At 33.7% G+C, this 23750-nt stretch overlaps 1 protein-coding gene across 3 annotated transcripts in view; it reads left to right on the top strand.

Moving 5' to 3' along the window:
- rho-5 (rhomboid-5) overlaps nucleotides 1-23750 on the top strand; it is a 693122-nt gene that overhangs the window by 622785 nt on the left and 46587 nt on the right. For all 3 annotated transcript variants that reach the window (XM_072526724.1, XM_072526726.1, XM_072526725.1), the window contains 2 exons: nucleotides 4207-4403; nucleotides 16052-16258. In XM_072526724.1, coding sequence (XP_072382825.1) covers nucleotides 4207-4403; nucleotides 16052-16258 — 404 coding nt within the window. The remainder of the gene's footprint in view (nucleotides 1-4206; nucleotides 4404-16051; nucleotides 16259-23750) is intronic.

Consider the following 23750-nt stretch of genomic DNA (forward strand, 5'->3'; position numbering starts at 1 on the left):
TATATTATGTTGGTACTAAGTATTCACTTTAAGTTGGTTAGAGCCCTGAATGTAACGAATGAAAGTATGGTTTCTTGTATTGATTTGTTTCTTCTACTGATTCTTGTGATACTAATGTTTACAATATATGTATGTTTAATTTACCTCTAGGCGAAGTACTATTTTGTTAACAAATGCAATAGGTCAAATACGTCATTAACAATATCATTAACAAATTCAAGTAGTCAAATAGATCATCGTGACTGAATGGATCAAGTTATCGAAAGCCATGAATTAAATAAAAAAAATTACTGAATTTACTTTCTACATTACAAACTCCTAGAGGGGATTTTTTTGCAATAAAAGATTGGAAATTCTCATTTTAATGAAATTTTACGTTGAGCTATCTCCTGGGGACACGGTAAAAATTAGGGCTCTGATGTGGCGCGGATTGGTCGGTATATATTGTTACCTCGAGGGTTCGATTGCCAGCTAGTATAGCGTATCATATCTTAATAATTTTAACAGATACACATCTAGCAGATATTTGTTTGTACAGTACATTTACTGAATTTTGAAAATTTATACATAATAACATAATATACAGGGTGAAATGGGGCGAAAATTTATAGCGAAATAGTATTAAAATTTTTGTCACTTTAGTAGTTTTTATGTTAATAACGGCTAAGTTTAGTATTGCAAGTCTGACAACATTTCTTGTCACACTCTTATAATTGTTAAGTTACGACAGTTTTGTTGTTTATCGAACTAATTAAGTACATAACAGATCGTAAAGGATATTTTTAATGAAAAAAAATCGTAAATAATACAAAGCGTACCACAAATTACTAAAAGTAAAATTACTTATCAATTAAAAAATCAATTACTATTACAGATTTTCAAAGTGCGTGCTGTCTTTCGCAATTAAATAAATGATTCATACTTCAAATGATTTATATACATTATTTAGCATATCTGGTGTTAATCAAAAACCATTTAAAAATCTATCTTGGTTAGTATTGGTGATTTAGATAACCAATTTTGTGTCAAAAAAAGTACGAGTACCGATAACATAATAACCTATATTTAGTCCCCAAATGTTAACAATCCGTCAGGGTTATCAATTGCTTAAAAAATCTTCCAACATGTCATAAAATGTGACAGGTAGCTCTATTGGACACGGCTTTCAGTAAAACACAAGCTTAATCTAAATAAAACTATATTTAAAATAAATAACAAAATAAAAAATACGAAAAATAAATATTGATGATGCTGGGATGGTTAAAATAAAAGGACAATGTATTTGTCAATACGCGAACATCGGGGAACGCTAATCAATACTTAATCTAGGATGAAGGTGGCTGAATTGACCATTAGTCAATACGGACTAGGAACGGAAAGCGACCAATCAATACTTGGCCGCTGACGATTAGGACTATTTGGCCTTAGATCAATACTCGAAGAGCCGGTTGAAGTTCTTTTCAGATAAGTTCCCCGGTTCGCACTCGCTTCTCTATAAACATAAAAATTAAAATACAAACGTTTGTTGCCTTAATAAAATTTAACATTGCACACTTAAGATATTTCAACCTAAGATATTTTAGCCTCTTTCTTTTGATGTTCCGCTTGTGCACCATTTACTGTTTGAACCGCATCCTCTTTGCGTACCTGGTTATTTCTCTCATTGACTCCTTGGCTTCTTTTTCTGCAGGTACTTGTTTTTGACATCGTACCAACTTTCCTTCGATTATCTGCTGCTGTAAACGTCGTTTTATATCGTTGCCGTTGGTCTATGTCCAACTCACATGAAGGGTAGTGGTAGCTGTCGGTGGGAGTGCATGCTTACAAAGAGATGCCAAGCCTGCGGCCAGCGATGGTGATGTCATCGTTACAAATGGCATTACCTAACTAATTTATATAATACATTTTTGTTTTAAAATTGACTTGCTATTAAATTTGTGAAAATTGTAATTTTGCTAAAACTATGACACGTAGATACCACACGTAGATACGACACGTAGATAGGACAATTGATAATAATCAAATTGTAAATTTTAAACACACTGTAAAGAAATATTTAATAATCAATCATGTAATACATTTGACTAATGCACAAGTATATAAATGTAAAAGTAAATTTGTTATAATTTATTAGATAAGTAGATAATGACTTTCTTCAAAACTTCACATTTTAAGAAAATGCGTATTTATTTAAAGGTAATTCTGGTGAAAGTGTGCCTTATTTTTATGGATAATCATAGAATAACAGAAAATACTTGTTGTCTCATAAGAAAAAATATATATTCTTAAGAAAATGTAGCCTTTATCAAGATACAAACTACCGAAGTGGCAAACATTTTAAAATTGTTTCTCTATAAACTCCAGCCCCGTTAGCTGATTCACTCTGATATATGTCAACTGCTTCTTCTTCTTAAGGTGCCGTGCATTTCTGCGTAGGTGTCCACCGTACATCGTCTTGTCAGGTGAGATGTTAAATAGTCAGGATTAAATAATTCTGTTTTTAGCAGCATTGCGAAGCATTTCATAGCTGTGGATTCCTGTCCATTGTCGAATATTGCGCAGCCATGACATTTTTTTACGTCCCAGACCTCTCCTACCCTCTATCTTCCCTTTGAGTATCAGTTGCTGAAAAGTATATCTTTCTCCTCGTAATATGTGTCCCAAGTATGCAGTCTTCTTACTTTTTACATAACTAAAAAGTTCCCTATCCTGTAAGCCCGCTCTCCTGAGTACTTCCTCATTTATGACCCTGTTCGTCCATGATATTCTAAGCATTTGACGCAGGCACCACATTTCAAACACTTCAAGTTTGTTAATGGAACTGGCCTTTAACTTCCATGTTTCCATTCCGTACAAGAGACCACACGTAACACTTAACTATCAACTGCTATTAGTTTGATAATGATAACTTTTTATGCAGTTTACTATTTTTATTGGGAATAAGCCACAATTTTACTTTAAAATAAGTTTATTTGGACGTTTCGGTTTCCACTTCGGAAATCGTTAAAACATTAATAAATTAGACAGTTTTTGTAACGTGGTTAAAAATGCTTCTAATAATTTAATTTTAGCTGACTCACTCATCTTGACTGTTCTGACATATTATACATTTTAAAGTAGACGGCTTTAAAATGATATTGCCAATATTTTTGAGTAACGTTCCTGGGACGACTTTATTTGAAGATAGTTTATATAAAACGATAAGAAAAAAAATTAACATATTCAAAACAACAAACAGATTGACATCTATTTTATCTAAACCTAACAATAAACAAGAACAGACAAAGAATTGCATTTATAAAATACCTTGTGAATGTCATTAGTTTTATTTAGGTGAAACATCAAGACCATTAAATGTGAGAATAAGTAAATACATGATTTATTTTTTAAAATAACACACACATAAAGTTAGAGTTTGATATTAACTTTCAGAGTAAACTAAATGTAAGACATAATACTTCCATGTTGGGATGGTATCATGAGGTTTTTTCCTGGTGTCATTCCTCATGGTTTACTATGGGATCACTAATATAAGAATTTTACTGTTATCATTGCATTTGGTTGTCTTTTTAAAGACAACTCTCATATTATGATTTTTCTGATGGGTATTCCTAAGTTCAAATTGATTTCATGTAATCGAATGAACTGTCTTTCAATAGAGTCGTCCCAGGAACTCAAACAAAAAATATTAACAATATCATTTTAAGGCCATTTACTTGAAAATGTATAATAAATATATTATGTCTGGATAGTCAATATGAATGAGTCAATTAAGTATTAGAAGAATTTTTTACCAAGTAACAAAATCAAAATTTGTTTAATTTATTAATGTTTTGTATTTGGAGAACGATTTGTAAAGTGGAAATCGAAACGTCAAATTTAACTTATTTTAAAGCGAAATTGTGGCTTATTCACAATAAAAATAGTAAATTGCATTAAGGTGCCACAAGAAAATAGCTTGAGACCAAGATATATTTTTACTATTTTTACTAAGAAATTAGCCACAATTTTAAATTCTCGATTTCAAATTTTGTTTATATTTATAGTTTCAGAACAATGTTAATATATTTTTAGCAGAAACAATTCGACTGACAAATTAATCTAGTAACAGATGTTTATTAGAACCTAATATTCTCATTTTTATTTTATATGTTCTCATTATATGTTCTCATAAATATTAACCATATTTCTTAATTTTATTTATAGACCTTAACAAGGCATAGACCCAGGCCGAGATCTCAGCAATCTACTTGGTCTCGCAGTTTTCCACCAGAGACACCTTCAGTCGCTTCGTCGCCAGAAGAACAGACTTTCTTCCAAAAACCTGTCGTCCCCAGTTCTCCACGTACACCGGAAGGGGGAGACGCGATAGATAGTTCTGAAGCAGTAGTACCTAGATACAGGTAAGGTATAGTGCCGTTCAGTAGAAAAACGCCCTTTTTCCTACTTTTAATAATTGTCTTGAAATCCTTCGTAAACATCACTGTCATTATCTCACCTAATGTGAATAATTGTTGTCTCATATGCTCGAATATGATTATAACAGTTATTTATTACATTTATTTTTTCACTTTTTATATGTTAAAAACTGCCTATTAAAATAAAAATTACCATTGTTGTAAATTTTTTCTCGCGTAAAATCCATGACTTTTTGATAGCTTGTTAGACATTCCACTACCATAATTTTCCAAGCTCAAAATGTATCCCGCTTAAACCAAATAAAAAATACACGAATTTTCGACAGTGTAAATAAAAAATATCTTCCCAGTATGGACCTAATCACTAATATATGTCCGGTACTGATTTTTTTTTTTTCTTCTTCTTCCTACTTTATAAATAGGCAAAATGCCTGTTTTACTTCGGTTTTTAGCATCAATTGACGTTGTCTGACCATCTTTTCTTCGGTCGTCCCAATGATCTTCTTCCATTTGGCGATTTGTCTCTTGCTATTCGTACTATTCTATTTTCTGTCATTCTTTCGATGTGTTGATTCCATTCCACTTTTCTTCTTTTGGTCCACGTGTTTATTTCCTCTTATACCACATCTCGCTCGTATTTCCTCACTTCTTACTTTGTCTCTTAGAGTTTGGTTTGTTATTTTTCGTAAGACTTTCATTTCTGTTGTTTCCAGTAGTCTTTGTGTTTTCGCCGTATCTGCTCTTGTTTCCGCTGTCTACGTTATTATCGGTCTTATTGTTGATTTATATATCCTGGTTTTCGTTTCCGTTGTGAAGTATTTGTTTCTCCAGATTGTGTTGTTGAGACATCCTGCTGCTCTGTTTGCTATGTTCACGTGTTTTTGTACTTCTTCTTCCACTTTTCCGTAGCTTGACAGTTTTATTCCCAAGTATTCAGTTTTCATCACTTGTTCTATTATTTTGTTATTTACGACTAGTTTACATCTTCTCTTTGTAGGTCATCTTCATTTTCGGCTGTTATTATGGCGTCGTCGGCGTAGCATATTATCCTTATTTCCTTTTCTCCCATTCTATATCCTCTTCTTTTTTTACCTTTCTTTATATCCAGTATCAGATTAAATATTAATGGGCTCAGCGAATCTCCTTGTCTAATGCCAGTTTCATATTTGATAGGTTGCGATAGTTTTCCTTTACATCTTACCATAGCTATCTTATCTTTATATATATTCTCAATGGTTTTTGCTAAATCCAGTAATATTCCCTTTTCATATAATAAATGTATCGCGTCCCGAATTCTCACTCTATCAAACGCTTTCTTTAAATCTATCAGACACATATATGCTGGTTTGTTGTATTCCAGCGACTTTTCTTTTATTTGTCTTATTACAAAAACTGCATCCGTGCATGATCTTCCTGTCCGAAAGCCTTGCTGTTCCTCTTGCAGAGGAGTCGCTATTATTCTTGTTGTCAATTTAAGTGTTGTATTTATTAGATTTATTGCTCGATAATTATATTATCTCCTTTTTTGAAGAACATCACCATGATCGCTCTCCTCCATTCATCTGGTATTCTGTTCGTGGTGATTATTTTATTAATAAGAAGTTGCAGTTGTTGTACAAGATGATCACCTCCATATTTTAAGAGTTCATTTGGTATTTGATCTTCTCCTGGTGACTTTCTGTTTTTTAATTTGTTTTTCCTTCTTTCACATCGTTTTGGGAGATTTCGGTCTTTTCCTCAGTTATTATATTTGGCGTTTCTGGTAAAGGTTCTTCGTTTTGTTTTTTAAACATTTCTGTCAGGAAGGCCACCCATGTATCCTCTTATATGTGTTCTATTTCAACTAGTTATTTCATTTCGCTTCTTTGTTGTCTTATGAAGCGCCATACTTATTTCTGTTGTCCATAGAAATCCATCTCTAGTCCTTTTGTGAATCTTTCCCAGTAGTCTGTTTTTGTTTTTCTTACCATTTGATGAGTTTTAATTCTTATTCTTTTATATTCTTCATATGATTCATTCGTGTTTTTCTGACTTATATTTTAGGAAAGCTTTCTTTCTTTGGTGACATTTTTGTTTCTCCTCTAGTGTAAACCATGCTGTTTTCGTTGACCACTTTTTGTTTATTATTTTCGTTCCAAGTGCTTCTCGGGCAGCATCCAGAATATTTTTCATAAGTTTTCTACAGCTAGTCTCTACATTGCTTTCATTTTCGATATTCTCCATTTGCATTTTCTGTTCTAGCCTTTTTTAATATAATGATTTTATGGAGTCATCTCTTAAATTTTCTATTTTTATTATTTTCTCTGAATTGGTTTGTTTAAGCTTCTCTTTTCATCTTTCATTGAATCTAATTTTACCAAGTACCAAATAGTGATCGCTTCCCACATTGGGTGACGTCAAACTTCTCACATCCACTATCTGTTTATGGTGGGTAATATTTCTGTTTGTGACCACATAATCTATCATTGATCTATGTCCTCTTGTATTTTCAAACGTGTATTTGTGTTGAATTTTATGATCAAAAAATGTGTTGGTTATCCTTAGTTCGTTTAATGTGCAGAATTCCACCATTCTCTTTCCGTTTTCATTGATAACTCTTTCATTAAACCTTTGTTTTATTCCTGATATTACTTCGTCTCCTATTCTGGCATTGAAATCTCCCAATAATAAAAGTAATTCATTTTGCTTCACTTCTCTTTCCACTAATATTTGTAGCTCAACATAGAATTCTTCTTTATGGCCTTCAGGTTTGCGGTCTTCTGGTGCATATATCCCTATTATGTTAATAATTTTGCTGTTCGCTCTAATTTTTACAAAAAGTATTCTCTGAGATATGTACTGGCACTCCTTAATTTGATCTTTATATTTTGTTTTGATCATTATTGCTACACCTTCCTTTGCTCTTTCTTGTTTCGGAACCCCACTATATATTAGTAAATATTCTCCAAGCCGTGTCAGTTCTCTCAACTCTCTTTCTATTTCCTGATCTAGATTATTTATGCTTTTTATGTTCCACGTCGCCACTCTCATTATACTTTTCGTTTTCCAGTTCGTCGTCCTTTTTCTCGCCTTTGTCGTTACCATATTTTCTATCCTAGTCCGAAGCTTGTCACCGGTTCTTTGAGCTTTTTTTTTATTTTTATATACGGCAGGCTGCTAACCTAACCCTACAACCCTCCTCCTTTATCGGGGCTTGGGACCAGCAACATCACCCACCAAGCTACTCGATCCACCTAGTGGGCAATGCAGGCGGAGTTAATTATTTAATTATTTTTTGATATCGCTTTTTTGAGCCTCAGTTCCTGGTCTAATATCAGCAACAATTGGTTTATATTTGTGTTAAATGTAAATCAGTGATTTAAGATGAATGTTATAAGTCGTGTAATTTTAAAAAGCGTAAAGAAGTCTATGCTGAATCATATATTTAATACTAATTTTACCAAAAAAAAATAATTAATACCCATCTAAAGAGTTTATAGAATGTAAAAGTTTTTCCAAGCATTTTTTGATCGCTTCTAACTACCCTTTCTGACATTACTGTACCCTTCTCATCATTATTTTTAATTACAATGCCTCCCCAGACAAATACATCTCCTGTCGGATGTTTTAAATGTAAATTTACAAACTCATTCATTTTCATTTTTAAATAAAGTACGTAAACATACCCGGACAGATACTACGAGTATTTGTTTAATGAAAATGTATTGCACAAAAAAGGGATTTCGAATGATGTTATGTATAAATTGCTGTTCATTTGTGTATCGTTTTGTATTCATTTTTGTTTTACAATATGTTTTCGTAATTTCCTGAAATGCACAAATGTTACATAAACTACAGTGCTGGCTAAAATTTCCGTAAAATTTCCACTTAAAAAGCAACCTTTTTAACTTATCTAATTGATTAGTTAAAATGTACACGAGTTATATAGTGCTTTTCAACTAAAACTATCCACTTTAAATAACTTTTGAACTTCAAATTTTTAGGAAAAGCGCAAAAACACGTTAATTAATATTTGAAGGGGGAGACATTATGTCATATTTAAGTTTGCTGAGAAATGCACCCTCTCGCTCCCCATATTATCCTTTTATTTTCTTTTAAATTACTTCCTACTTTTTTTATTATACATTTGGACTTTACTTGTTGTGCTGATTTCAAAAATGTATAATACATTCGGCTTTAAGTGATTTTTCTTTTAACAAGATAGTATCACTCTCACCTTAATTGACTATAACAAAATAGGTTGTAGTATAATATTTTTCTTAAATATTTAACTGTACTATTTTTAGCATTTTCAAAAACCAAGAAACAAAAAACTTCGCTTTTTATTAAAGTTTTATCAAAGGTTTTCGATATTTGTGCATTCATTTTAATCGGTTAATAGTCAATGACAATTTGTTATAACTTGTACAGATTATTTTGATACGTGTGAAATTTGATCAATGAAATGATTTACACTTTGCAAGAAAGAAGTCAAATTGTAGGCTTATAGAAAAAAATAGAATTTTTAATGAAACACACCACAATAGACATGCAACTCATAAGTATGTAATTGAACTGTTGCAGAAATTTAGGGCAACAGGGTCAGTTTGCAATAAAAAACGTAACCGACAGGGAGTCGTAAATAACGAAGCAATCGAAGTAGCTGTTTTAGGGCAATTTAACTAGAGGCTGAGCAATCACAGTCACTGTCAACAATAAGCAGAGCAATCGGTGTTTCATCTTCTACAGCCTTCCGAGTCCTCCATAAATTTAAGTTTTATCCATATAAAATTAAATTGGTACAAGGATCAAATGAAGAAGATTTTGATCGTCGTCTCGAATTGTGCGAATTAATGACACAATGAATCATTAACAATCCACAATTATTATTAAGCAATATGTGTTTTTCGGATGAATGCTCATTTTCATTAAATGGATTGGTGAACAGACATAATTGCCGATACTGGGCTGAGAGTGATCCACATATTGTGCGTGAATTTCACACACCGCATCCTCAAAGGTTAAACGTATGGTGTGGTATCCTAGGTAATCACAATGTTGGACCCTTTTTTATAACTGGAAACTTAAATGGTGCATCGTATCTTGGGTTAATTAGGTAAGTGGTTGTTCGTATTAGAACAATAGTAGAAAATGATGATAACGTTTCGAAGATTTGGTTGTATTTCAACATGATGGAACTCCTCCACACTTTACTCTACCTTTGAAAAATTTTTAAACAAAAGTTCTCCCGCTCGTTGGATAGGTAGAAGAGGACAGATGATGGATTGGCCAACTAAGTCACTGGATTCATCTGCTCAACCAGAATCTCTGGATGATCGACAATAAATAATAGAAGATGAATGTCGACAATTAAAAGGAGGCGTGTTAAGTATTGTCACAGAATAATTTAAAAATAGATTATACTGTTGTGTGGAAGTGAATGGCAGTCATTTTGAACAAAACACCATTAAAAATGGAAATAGTCCTGGGCCAGACGAAAAACCTATTGATAATAACCTTACAAAAAATTTAAGTGAAATGCATGGACCTTTAATGTGGAAGTTTTTTAATGTGATAACATAAACAGGAAATAAGAAAATGAAAATCTAAAATGAAAATTTCAAAATCATCAGAAAATAATTATGAAAGGTTAATAGTTATTGGCAAAACTCTTGAAAAAGTAGAGAATTACAACTCTATTCTTTTCACCATAATTAATCCCAGGAATAATTATTTCAAAGAAATTTGAGTGCGTATGAAAAATCACCTACAAATTTCAACAAACTGAGGAAGGTGCTTTGTATAAGGGATCTGAAGCTGGATTTAAGAGTTAGGTTGGGAAGGTGTTAAATTTTCTTGATATTACTATATGGAATGGAGGCGTGGAAATTGAATGTGGCGGCAATTAAGAAAATATCATGGACTGATCGTGTAAGCAACAGTACATCATAAGTAAAATTCATAAGAGTATGGAAATAATAGATATCATAAAAACCAGAAATCTGCAGTACCTGGTTCATGTTATGCGTGGTGAAAGATATTACGTGCTTCAATTAGTTATGTAAGGAAAAATCCAGGGAAGAATAAATGTAAGGAGAAGCATTTCGTGGCTGAGCAACTAACGGAAATGGTATAGGGACTAATCTATCGAACTTTTCAGGGCAGCCCATCTAAAATCAGAATAGCTGTGAATATTGTCAACCTCCGCCGCGGAAATGGCATGTAAAGAAGAAGTCAAACAAATAAAACGTATGGATTCCTTTTGATAGATATAATACAATATTCCTAGAAAGGATTAAAATAAAATGCAGAAATTTATTATAAGGAAAAGAATCTGCCCTTATTCCATTTTTGCAACTTAACTTCTTAGAAAATTCATTCTTAAAGATATATTTCGATAGAATGTCTTTTACGGTCATGTTCCAACCCTGACTTTTCAAGTTGAATCGAGAATATGATTTAATGATTTCTTGATCGGTTATCCTGTGTATTCTTTTTGCTTTTATGTTCTCTACTAGCATACGTAGAAACCAGGGTTGTTAAAAAACATCATACTGTGGAGAACGAGGGGTGGAATCCTCTGAACATCTCTAAGGATAAAAGAAATATCCATCGGTATACTCATCAGGATGATGTTCTATTGCTCAGCCTTGGGTTTGTTCCCTGCTTATCTTTTTCCCACGCCCATCCCAGAAAGCTACAGGAAATAAAAATTTATATAAATATATTTTTAAAGGAAAAAAAAAATTTCAAAGCTACAATCCAAAGCTTGCTGGTAACCGGTATAAAATAAATAAAGATAGTACTCTGCTTAATTTTTTTTCATCAAAGTAACGCAGTCCTCCAGAAAGGCTACTACTGCATCTGGATCACAGGTGTGGCGAGGCGTGTGGCTAGTACTGTTGCCAGTACTGGTAAAATTTTAACCCCAAGTTAGTGACTAAAAAATTATAAAAAAAAATCACCTGCCACGAGAAAAACCGCAAGGGAAGCTATCATAAACTAAGCTGAGTACCCAAAGGAGAAAAAGGTTGTGTTGAGTCTTCTACTTGTAGTGCCTATTCATTTCGGATGTTGCGGCAACCTTGAGTGTCAATCAAGAGGCAACAACCTGGAGGCAACGACATATGGGCAATAATGCACCGTTGCTCATTAAAGTACACTTTCCTGCGTAGGAATATTGTCGGTAAGAACAGAAAGGGTACAGAACGATTATCCAAACCGTTGTGAATTTAATTAAGAGGTACTTGAATTACTGGTGTTATTTAAATATGTAAATATATACGGTATAAAAAAATGACAATCGTAGATCAGGTGATTGAAGAAATTGGAAAATATTGATAATAATAATTTAATTTGCGCTAACAAAAAACAAATATAAAAAAATATATGTCAGTTCTAAGTTTGACACTGAATGCGCACTGAAATTCACTAGTAACTACTCACAACGTACCATAAACATAAATTCGTATCGTCATAAACATAAAAATCATATTGACATAGACATAAAATGGACAGACATACATAGACAAATAATCCAACATAAAATCTTTGGTACTGAATAGAACCGTATAATAGTATATCTACTGGTGCATCGCCGTAGTTCAGCTACTTTTTATCCAAAATTACAAAAACTAAAAAAACTTAAAACGAAAAGAAAAATATCGTCAGTGCGTAAGTTTTATGTCGTATGCGAAAATAAAACTTTATATGAAGCCAAGCGTAGCAAATGCGTGTCTAATGGCACCTACGAGAAAACATAATATTTAACAAAAAACAAATTTACTATAGAGATTATTAAGTATTGCCTGGCATATTAAAACCTGAATGCTGAGCTCAACAGATCTTCAATATTTATTTATTATATATACTTAATTATCAAAAAAATCCCACAAGAGTTATTTTATGGCTACAGAAGTCACATCTAAATATAAGTGTATAACAAAAATTCGTCAATAACGTGATCTTTATCGCATGGAACAGTATGTAGTTACTGTTGCTGTCCAACGGTAGGTTCACAGATATAATAATATATAATCGTTTTTGGCGTGTGCGTGTAAAAACACTTGCAATAAGTTGTTTCATCTGTCTTTCCTTGTCTAAGCTCGATTCGTTTACCTCCTCCAGTGGCGGAGCAAAATGTAGCATGTCAAACGAAATAATAGTTATAAAAGAAAATTATAAATTATTTTTCATTAAATTTCTAATAACGGAATATACGTATAAATTGCGAAGAAGTATTTTTCTAGCTTGCAGTACAATAGAACAGGATATAACGAAAAGTACATTTTAAAAGGATTTTGAAATATACCCAAAAAAGTGTTAATTATTTAACCCACTTTAATTAAAAAATGATACAGATTTTTTAAGTTTCAAGCACTGTAGGAAATTCTGAACTGTTACAACGTACTGACCTTGATTAATTAGATAATCAGTCAGCGTCTTCACTGGAACTGTCTTCATCATTGGAATCTTCCGCCAAATCGATGATAATCCTACTTTTATTTTCATTATATGTGACCATTTTTGCCCAGTCGTCCTGAAGTAATTTTTCAGTATGGTTAACACAACTCGCCCACACTGCAGGTGTTGCCTCAGCTAATGCATCGCCCCAAACTTTTTTCACTGTTTCATCTCCACGTCCATGTTCTCCAATATGACGATCATAGTATTGTTTAGAAATGCCCCAGACCAACTCAATCCGATTATATTGACAGTGATATGGAGGCAATCTCAAAACCTGATGTCCGTGTTCTTGGAGTAGCTCGTCTATAACGTACCTGGTATTTTGTGGTTTATTCTGGCGACAAAGACTCAATAGCTCTGTCTTGCCCGAATCGTCAAAAATTATTTTTTTCGCTCGTAACCATTCTTGTAAGTCCGATTTTTTCCAACTGGCATTCGGTAACTTTTCTATTAAAGAGCTATGGTATGAGGCATTATCCATAATAATTAGAGATGGTTCCTCCAACATTGGTATCAGCTTTTCGGAGACCCACTTTTTAAAAGACTCTTTATCCATAGAATCATGATAGTCTGCACTCTCCGATTTCGTAGAAAACAATAATCCAGCTGAAGTAAACCCTGATGCTTTTCACACAGTCATCTTGCCAAGTACGTTTATATGCCCCTTTTAGGAATATCCATGTTTCATCTAAAAAAACGAACTGAAGTGGGCTTGGACTTAAAAAATTTCTCATATAATGCCTCAAAAAATACAGTCGTTTGGAGACAATACATGGTTGCTCACATAGCACTCGTCTACTATTTTCTAGTTTGTATGAAAACCCACCATTTTTCATAAGACGCCACAAACTTGTATCAGAACCGTCATAGAGATGCTTGTTTCTTAATTGTGTATTTAGAACTTTAATTGTAACGTGCTCTTCTTTTGCTTTCATGCCATACAGTACATTTCTAATCTCTCCTTTTATAGAATCGCTTACATCATTAGTCTTTTTTTTTTGTACATTACGTGACTCTCCTGGTGTAGTAAGAGCTGCCCCTGTCTTGTATTCACTCTTTATTCTTGTCACTAAACCCGGCATTTTTTTTATTAAATAGAACAATTAGTTATTCACAACAAAAAATAATAAGTAAAACTGTTCGGAACAAATTCCAACAATGACTGACTAAAATCGACTAAAACAACATAAAATATCAATGGTAATTGCTACAATTATAAACCTATTAGCCAGCTCATTCAAGAACAATGCCACAAGTCATTATTGCAATGGGTATCGGAAGAGAGAGAGTTAATTTATAATAAACTGGAATTTTTAAGGTGTCGAGAGTATTATTTTATGTAATGGAATTCCACACAGTAAGAGCTCAAACTATTAATTAATTAAAAACTGTTTACTTATAAAAACTATTTCATCAGCTACTTCAAACCTGCACAGATCAGGGTAACATGTTAAAAAAAACACGTCACTGCCAGCTATCTGTATTCGTAAAGAGGCCGAACTTATCACCGACACCGTATCGGCCAAACGCATCGGTGTTATTGCTACAATACTGGGAGACGTGAGTGGTCTCTTCATTCCCTTCTCATCGCACTTTACCATGACGAACGTGACTCGCACAATTGAATTACGCATCTGTGTATCAGAGAGAGACGAATATTAAAAATTCCGTAGTAGCTTATTTCAGGCACACGCCAAGAACGATGAAAACGAGTATAGAAAACTTTTACCTTGGCTCTGGAGTACTAACAATCTCCACGAACTATCATCCAGTAAGACATTACACAATCAGAAGTCGCTTGGCAAGTTTATATAAATACGGAATCAATTAAATTGGTGTTAGTCTGGTGGCTTTAGAATGAAATTTGGTATAAATGGTATAGTTTAGAGCAAAAATACCAAGCAGAGATTAGTGTAACGATGAATCAGTCGATTGAAACGTTACATTCTTAGACTGGCTCTATTTCATCAGGGTACTGCCCCTAAGTGCTGATTGGTCTCACTATTGCCGTTTAAATCTTTCAGAGTTTTTGGGTTAGGCTATAATAGTTATTTATGTACCAAGGGTATTAAATAGATGTTTTTGCCCAGCGGGCGACGATATTACAAACCCGAGGACCTCTGACCCGAGGGTTTGTAAGTCGCCCGAGGGCATATACATCTAATAATACTCCCCGGTGCATACAAACTTTTATGTCATAATAGTTCGTTATTGCATCTTGCATCCGAAAATTCGATTTCATTTTGACAATATATTTACTAGTAGACATTCTATCGCCCATGTTATGTTGCTGCGCTACGGAAATCTTATGATCTGTTTGTTTGTATCTTTACGCCCGCGCTGGCGTAAAGTACACTAAAGTACACTATTACGTAGTTGGTAACTAAGCAATAAAAACACAATAATAAACTAGTATGACATAAAACCTTTTATGACCTTGCTAACTAAGTATACTAGATTTTTCTGAAATATTTAATGGAGCTAGTGAAATTTATTCCTATATGTATTCCTTAGTCTCAAAGAAAGTCGCATGACGATCGTGTAACCGTAAACACACAGCATCCATATTTTTTTGCATAATACAATAAGCAGACTTTAGGCTTTATTAAGAAAAGTCCTAGATTGGTATGTGGATCGACGTTTTAAATTATACTGTCATCCAGTTAAATCCTAATTAAAGTAGGTTGTGGCATTTATATTTACCGATTGGCAATGTAGCAATTTTATTGATCATAAATGTCGGTACAGAACTATTTTACAATTACTAAGATAAAGGTAGTTTGTAAGCGTATTACATTGTTTAAAAGTTAGGTTACGTATGTATATATTATTATATATAATGTTATATGCTAGCCCACGCCATTTTTTATTTCTGTATTTTTTTTTCGATAGATTTATAAAATATTTACAATTTTATCTTAACTTCTGTTCGAGATAGATTTTTTCTTTCTTATTAAAATATCAATATTTACAACGCTGATGTTGCGACGTTTTTACGTCCCAAACATTCCTTATTACATGCAGCTCTTAGTACTTATATTCAAAATACTAGTAAATGCTTTAATATTCGTTTTTTTGATTTGAGAAATTATAGATAAGATGAATATATTAAATTTTTTGAACGTAGTACAACGCCCAAATAAACAAACATTCTAAGCATTTTCAACCATCACATTATTTGTTTTCAGGGAAAGAAGTGAAAGAGTAAGGTATGCAGAACCGCCAAGTGCCTCTGGATGGAGGATAGAACACGACCACGACGACGTAGTTTTAAGGCACGGAGAAAACAGACCTAGCATTGGGAGATCTCGGATCACAACCAGTATGTTAGAGAGAGCATTAGACAATTCCGATCGAAGACAATATGGAATGGGTCTTGTCGGACGAATGTTCGCGTAAGTTTTGCCTTTATTATATATATTAAATTAATCAAAAATTCCAGTTAATAATACCGGTTCTTCTAATACCCGATTGAGGTTCTTCTTAATACAAAATCTTATATTGGCCAAAAACATTTCCATAGTGGCCAATTACAATTGAATCCGTTTTTATCGTAGTTTTATTGAATCAGTTAGAATATTGAATATTGTAGTGTTTCTATTTAAGCCTTATTCTGAACGAGATATCTAGAAAATATAGAATAGAAGAAGTTGAAGTATTTCCCTTAAATAATACAAACCACCTGATTACTTCATTAAAACAGTAACTAATCCATTTTGTAAACATAAAACTAAAATAACTTAATTTACGAATTTTATTATATAGAATCCTTATTAGCCAGATCAGCTAAAAAAAAGTTAAATGAAAAGTTAAAAGACTAATAATTTTATTGTCTCAAGTTGGTTTAGTGTCCACGTCTCACTTGCATGCATTATTATGGAGCGAATTACAGTTTTACATACCTTTGTTTTACCTGTCTTTGTAGTCCAGTTGTCAGAGATTCAACTCCAAGATATTATCCAAGATATTATCCAAGATATTTTTAACAGCTTAGGAGATAAGCAGTCTCCATGTTTACGATCTTTTATCGTTTAATATAATATCATAAGAGAGAAAATTTTGCCAGCAATATTTTCGACTGGTATGAAAGTTCCTTGCCTCGTAATTTTCGCGAATTAAATTTTGACACTTAAATCACGAGACGGCAGTCGAGCATTTGGAAACTCGAAGGTTGTTGTTCTGAGATTTTCGATCAACTTCTGGTGATGACTCTTTCATGAATCAAGATGATGAATCAAGATGCAAATATGGTTTTAGAGAGCTTGCATTTGAGTGACCCGCTAATTTAATTAACTCCTGTTCAGAAACACCTGTCTTGAACAAGGCTGACACAGCTGAAGATCGATGAGAATGGTTTGTTATTTTGTGTTTTTTGTGTCTATTCCAATTTGTTCAGCTGACGTTTTTGAACCAAGATCCATCCTTCCAGTTGGAGTGAACGGCAAGAAAGAGTCCGTCTGATAAAATCGTTGATTTTTTTTTCCAATAATTTCAAAAATAATCTAACTGGGCATAAATTTTCGTTTGATGAATTTCTTACCAGCCATTTGCTGCTTGCCAAACTTTTCGTACTGCCTTGATTTGTTTTGGAAAAAATGCTGTTGTATTCAATTCGGCCTGTAAATGGCAGCTAATCTGAAAAGCTCGACGTAGATGGCGCTTGTGTAGTTGGAGGTCACGTCAACTCTTCAAATCAATTTACTTGTAAGTAAATATTGCGTTTATTTGGCTGTGTGAATTTAATTTGAGAAAATAAAATGCTCAATGTTGTGTTGTGCCTTTGTGCCCATCGAGAACATCAGGACACAGGTTGCCCAAAGATATTCTGATGACAAAAAAGTGGATTCTAGCAATAAGAAGGGATAATATGTGCCGACAATAAATGCACGTATTTGGCTGTATGCCATAGGTATAACATATTAAAATGAAGTAAAGACTTCTGTTGTATGTTTTTATATTAAATTAATTTAATATATGTACTAACATACAAAAGAAGTCACCACTGTTACGTTACATGACTGTATTAGCTCAAACCCAAATACAAATACTTCACTATAAAACTCAGATGAACATAAATATTTTTATTTTGGTCTGAGCTATAGAAATAAAACATTAAGATGATTACTATAGTTTACCTTTCGATAAGGGCTTCCCTTTTTCCAGTAACTTTGGCATTACTTCTCATTAATTCGTTTTTTAACGCACACACAGTCCAAGATCCGTATTTTTCTGCCATAATTTATTATTTATTAAATCGTAAACAAAAACACCATATACAAACTTCACGAACTGTAATAACGTTGACCATAGATAAATAATATTATATGACGTTGACCCCCAACTACACTAGCGCCGCCAAGCGGAAGCAACGGCGTACATAGCTGCCATTCTCCCATAACATCAAATTCCTTCTGGAAAAAGTGAATCTTGCAGTTTACGGCCTCATTGCCTCTCCAGCAAGTTCAAATGAGCAAAGGTAAAAAAACTTTTTTTGTGCTCCATCGGGGGTTTCCTCGTCGTAGGTTTGGATGATTTTTAATAGTTCTTCGGTGGATAATGCTTTTGAATTGAGTTTTCTTTTTTCTTGGACACTTTGAAGCTGCCTCCGCTTGGTATCTCTGGCCAATCTTGCAGATTTAAAAGATATATCTGTGAAAGGGTCGATTTTTGTGCCGTACTCCGTTAAATATATTTCTTGTACTATTTTTTCTGTAGTATTCCACATTGACTTTACAGACGACTCTTTATAGTCTTCGCCATTGCCTTTTTTCATGTTAAAGGCATAATCCTCGAGAATTTTTGCTAGTTCCGTTTTGGTAGTACATCTTTCAAGCGTAAAATGTCTCAACCGTAGAAACTCCGAAATTTGGGTCCAAATAGAGCTTTTGGACCTCTGCGTGTTCAATGGGACATTTTCCGAAACCAATTTTTTGATGTCTTCACCTGACTGGCATCCAAATCTTGATTTTTCGTCTGGATTCATTATATCTGTCCAAAATTGATTACGCCTTAATGACGTTTGTCAAATTGACAACAATAGGATTACCAGACACCTTCGTGACGGATCTGTCATAATTTTGTCGCTGAGAAATCACGGGCAGGAAGGACTTTAACGTTAGGAAACATGGCGTTGCTATGACGTTTTATCAGTTAAAAATAGTCTAGTAAAGTAGTCACTGTCAAACCATTCGATCTTTTGGTTTTTAATTTAATATTAATAATTATTATTATTTTGATAATTTAACTTAATATTATGTTCTAACATATCATTATTATTCAGTAACTCTTCCATGTTCTCAGAGAGAAAAGGTTTAAAGTGCGTTTTCCATTTTCCCAAAATATTTGGGAATATTATATTTGTCTCTCGTGACATATGTTTTTACATAATTCGTTTTCATGTAATTTTTCGTTTTGATGGTATTATTTGTTTTTTTATTGGTTTGTAATTTGAACTTAAATATTATAATATAATAATAATTTAGTATAATATAAGGAACGGCATGACACTGTAGGGAAGATCCTTCGTCAAGAGCTAGCTTTCAAACTGGGACTTCTCCAAACAAACTATCTCCCATATTATCAATACGTTCCTGAGAGCATGCTTGAATGACTATCACAAACTGGGATCGCACTGTGCTCATAGACCATCCAGTAGCATATAATAGACCAGATCTCCTACTAGTTAATAAACTAACGAGACAAACAACACTAATTGATGTGGCGATACCTAACAACAATAATATGCATGTTAAGTATAACGAAAAGATCGCTAATTGCAGAGATCTGGAAATACAAATAAGGAGACAATGGAGAATGTAGGGTATCCAGACGATATCTATTATACTTTCTACTACTGGAGTAATTCCTAAGTACCTCCTAGAAAACATAAAAAAAGCTGGGTCTAAATGAACGTCTATATAAGACCATGCAATGCAGAAAGCTGTGCCAGTCTCGATGTCCAAATGCGTACGAAAATTTTTGGGAGATGTATCTGGACCGACGTTTCAAGTCACCTAGGTCTCTATAACACGAAAAGAGTCCCACTAGAGCTTAATCCTTTTGATACCCTATCTAGGATGAGGGAATTTTCTCTGTAATGGGAGTGTGAGCCGTATGGCTCACTCTGGTATGGTGATTTTGTCAATTAACCTAATACTGCAAGGTGCTGAGCTCTATATACACTCGCGATCATAAAATCCGGGTCATCTTGAAAATTTAAAGTTTCTTAAATATTTTTGCCTCTGGTGCAGTAATAACCTTTTTTTTGGCTAATGTATTTTTTATTTGTCATCAATGTTTGTTTTGAAAGAACAAAAAATGGTTTTTTATTGTTTTTATTGAAAAAAACAGAAAACAAATCAAAGTGTTGATAAAACACACATACGAAAAAAATGGAAAATACAGAACGTGGTAAAAAATCAGTGAAATTTCAATGACCAATATCGTGTATTGCCTCCCCTTGCTCTAATAACCTCTTGCAGACGACGGGGCATACTCTCAATTTTTCTCCGGATTACATGTTGTGGTATGTTATTCCACTCTCTCACTAACAGATCCTTAAGCTCCTGTCCGTTGTTAGGAGGAGGTGTATGGGTTTGAATACGTTTTTTCAAATCGTCCCAGAGGTGTTCGATGGGATTCAGGTCCGGAGACCTAGCTGGCTGGTAATTCCAACTTCGTCCAAGTATTACATACTGATCCTAGCAACGTGCGGTCGCACGTTGTCCTGCATAAAAACGGCGTTTTCTCCAAGCCCTGCCATGTTGGGCATAATATGTTCTTCCGGAATCTCCGTAATGTACCTTCGTGCAGTTAGGGACCCATTTTCGACGAAGGGTAACTCTGTGTGGAAGTCGGAAGATATACCTCCCCAAGCCATGACCGAGCCTCTACCAAATGGCATTCTTGGAGCAATGCAAGCTTGTGAAAATCGTTCACCGGTTCTCCTCCAAACTCTTACACGTCCATCGGATCCAGTTTAGCAGAAACGGGATTCATCTGAGAATAACACTTTGCTACAATCGTTAATTCTCCAATGCGCGTATTGTCGAGGAAAAGCTAGTCGTGCAACTCGAGGCACCCGGCGAAGTGGCGGTCCTCTAGCCATTACCCGAGAAGATAGTCAAGAAGAACGAAGTCTTCTTCTGACTGTTGCAACACTAAAATTGCGATTTCGTACTTCCTCTAGACGATTTTGATGCATAACCGCAGTTGAGGTCCGGTTTCGTAAAGCCTGAAACACAAGGAAACGGTCATCTAGTGCCTTGGGCGTTCTTCTTCGTTCAGAGCCAGGTCGCCTGGTTAGCAAACTTGCCTTCTGAAAGCGTTGAAGCACTCGTTAAACCGTAGAAAGGCTTACGCCAACAGTTCTTGCGACTTGCCGTTAAGTGTGACCGTCTTCCACAAGTGCCACAATTTGTGCCGTTTCAACAACAGTCAAAGGCATTTTTGTCAAAAAATAAACACTAACAATGGCACTAATAAACACTAATGGTGGCAATAATAAACGTTTGTCCGTTGCATTTGAACAGAAAGTCGAAGTACAAACGAGACATTTAAAACAAGCGGAGTTACAGGTAGCGTTCATTTTGGGAAGTGTGCACTTTACCGCGAAATCGGCACTATTGGAATTCTTTGTTACAAAGGAAACCTCAACAATTCTCAGAAACATGCATTAGTTTGTATTTGTGTTATTATTATTTACGATAAAGCTCGTTAAAAATGAAATATAGGTGATTTTCAAGGTGACCCGGATTTTATGATCGCGAGTGTATATTGAACAATTAAAAAAAAATTTTTCAGTATACGTGGTATTGCAATATAAAGATGAGGTGAAAAGACGGGTATTGAATGAATTGTACTATTGGGGGAAAGGACGGGTATTGGGGGTATTTCTCGTCTGCATATTTATTCTCGCTAGGGTATTCAAAATCTTTTACACAAAATTAGATTTTATTCCAAACCGAAATTGATAATTTATTTTAAGTTGACAAGAGTTTTAAAATTATGTGCCGAATTAAATACAGATTAGATTATTACAAACATTTTTTATTATATTGTTACACTTTTAATTTTTGTTTGTTAATTTTATCCAAAAGATAACACATTACATTCGTTGGTATAACTTCTACTTTTGGAGTTTAAATTCAAGTTAATCATGTCTACTTTTTGTAATTTCGAATTCCATAGTTCTGTAAACATGTATTTCTTTTAAAATAAACGTTTTTGGTTTATCTCACTAAAATAGATATTATCATTCCAATAAGATATTACTTGAAATGGAAACCTCAACTGACGTAATTCTCATTCTGACTAGTCCTCTATTGAATAATATATCGCAAATTTTCTTCATAACCTGAATAAATACAAGAGCAAAACAGAACAGTTTTACTGGAAATAATTTTGCTTAATATAAGTCAAAACTAAAATTAGCGTTTTATATTTTGGAATGAAAACTTTATTCTATTAGGCGAAACATGTGAACAAAAATAATTTCGAATACGTGCTCGAGAAATAAAGAGTAACTTAGTTTATTTTTTAAGCAGCATAAACTACAATATACGAGAAATATGAAAGATTACTTTGTTGCACCCACATTTTTATTTTATAAACGGTCATAAATAAAAAAGAGATAAAATTGCTGATTTATGTTACACTGGAAAAAACCGCAATGGTCCAAATAAATAACTCATCTTGTTAAATTGTGACATTTTTTTGTGAGGGAGCTAGAAGCTTATTCTTCTACTTCTGTTGGCACTACAAGTATTTTTGGATTTTGGTCCTCTTTTACGCGGACTTCCTCCGCTCGTTCTTACTTGGGGGTTCTATCTTTGTATTATTCTTACAGCGCGATTATCTGGAATTTGTGACATCATAAATTTGACAATATGTACGTTCTACATTAGTTATTCGAACTCATGGTTCATTTTAATGCTCCACATACTGTCATAGTCCAGTCGTCAGAGAGTTGACCCCTAAAAATCATACGAACAAGTGAATTTTTCCGAGAAAATTAATTTTGGGACCCCAAAGAAGACGCAAAAAAGTATACCACTTTTACCTCCGGGCTTCCCCCTAATATCCCTCTGGTAGGGGGGTAAAATCGCAAAAAAATCGATTTGCTAAGAATCTGTACGCCGTAGAAAAAATTATTTCAAATAAAAAATGTAGCTGAGATAATGTTAAATAAACATGTTTATTAGCACTTTTTGTGTAGAATGAACAGTTCTCTCACAAACAACGTTTGAAGCTACCTTCTATTTTGAATATCTGTTACGCGAGCGAAATCAATTGATCCAAGTGCTCTATCGACAAAAATCAAGATGCGTTTTAAAGGTAAAGAGTACAAATAAACTCAGTTTTTATAATGGTGTTAAATAAATAAACGTGGCGCGAGTTTTGCCATTTTTTAATATTCTCGTGAGATTAATAAAATTGACCACTTTCATGAACTAGTGGTAGTAAAATTTCCATTTTTAGAGATTAATGTTTAAAATCTTTCACATGAAATTTCAACTTTGAGTTGTGTGAACAAATATAAGGCATTTGAAATATGAATAAAGAACGCAGAATTTAATGTTTCACATTACAAACGATCGCACGTCACGGCAAATGTATCCAAGAAGGCGGTTTAGGATGTAGTTTATATTAGTTCTTTTGAAAAACGTACTACTAAAAAACTGAAAAACACGTTTTCAATATTTTTTAAAAATCTATCGAATGACACCAAGCACGACCACGCACGTCAACCACCTGGGGGTGGGGCCGGGGACAATTTTGAAATATTAAATGAAAACCACATTTTTTATTTTAGATTGGGATTCTACGTGAATATCTGAATTTTCTTTTAGATTTGCGATAGGTGGCGCTGCAATCACGTAAAAACAT

Source organism: Diabrotica undecimpunctata, chromosome 3 (genome assembly GCF_040954645.1).
Source record: "Diabrotica undecimpunctata isolate CICGRU chromosome 3, icDiaUnde3, whole genome shotgun sequence".
Classification (NCBI taxonomy): domain Eukaryota; kingdom Metazoa; phylum Arthropoda; class Insecta; order Coleoptera; family Chrysomelidae; genus Diabrotica; species Diabrotica undecimpunctata.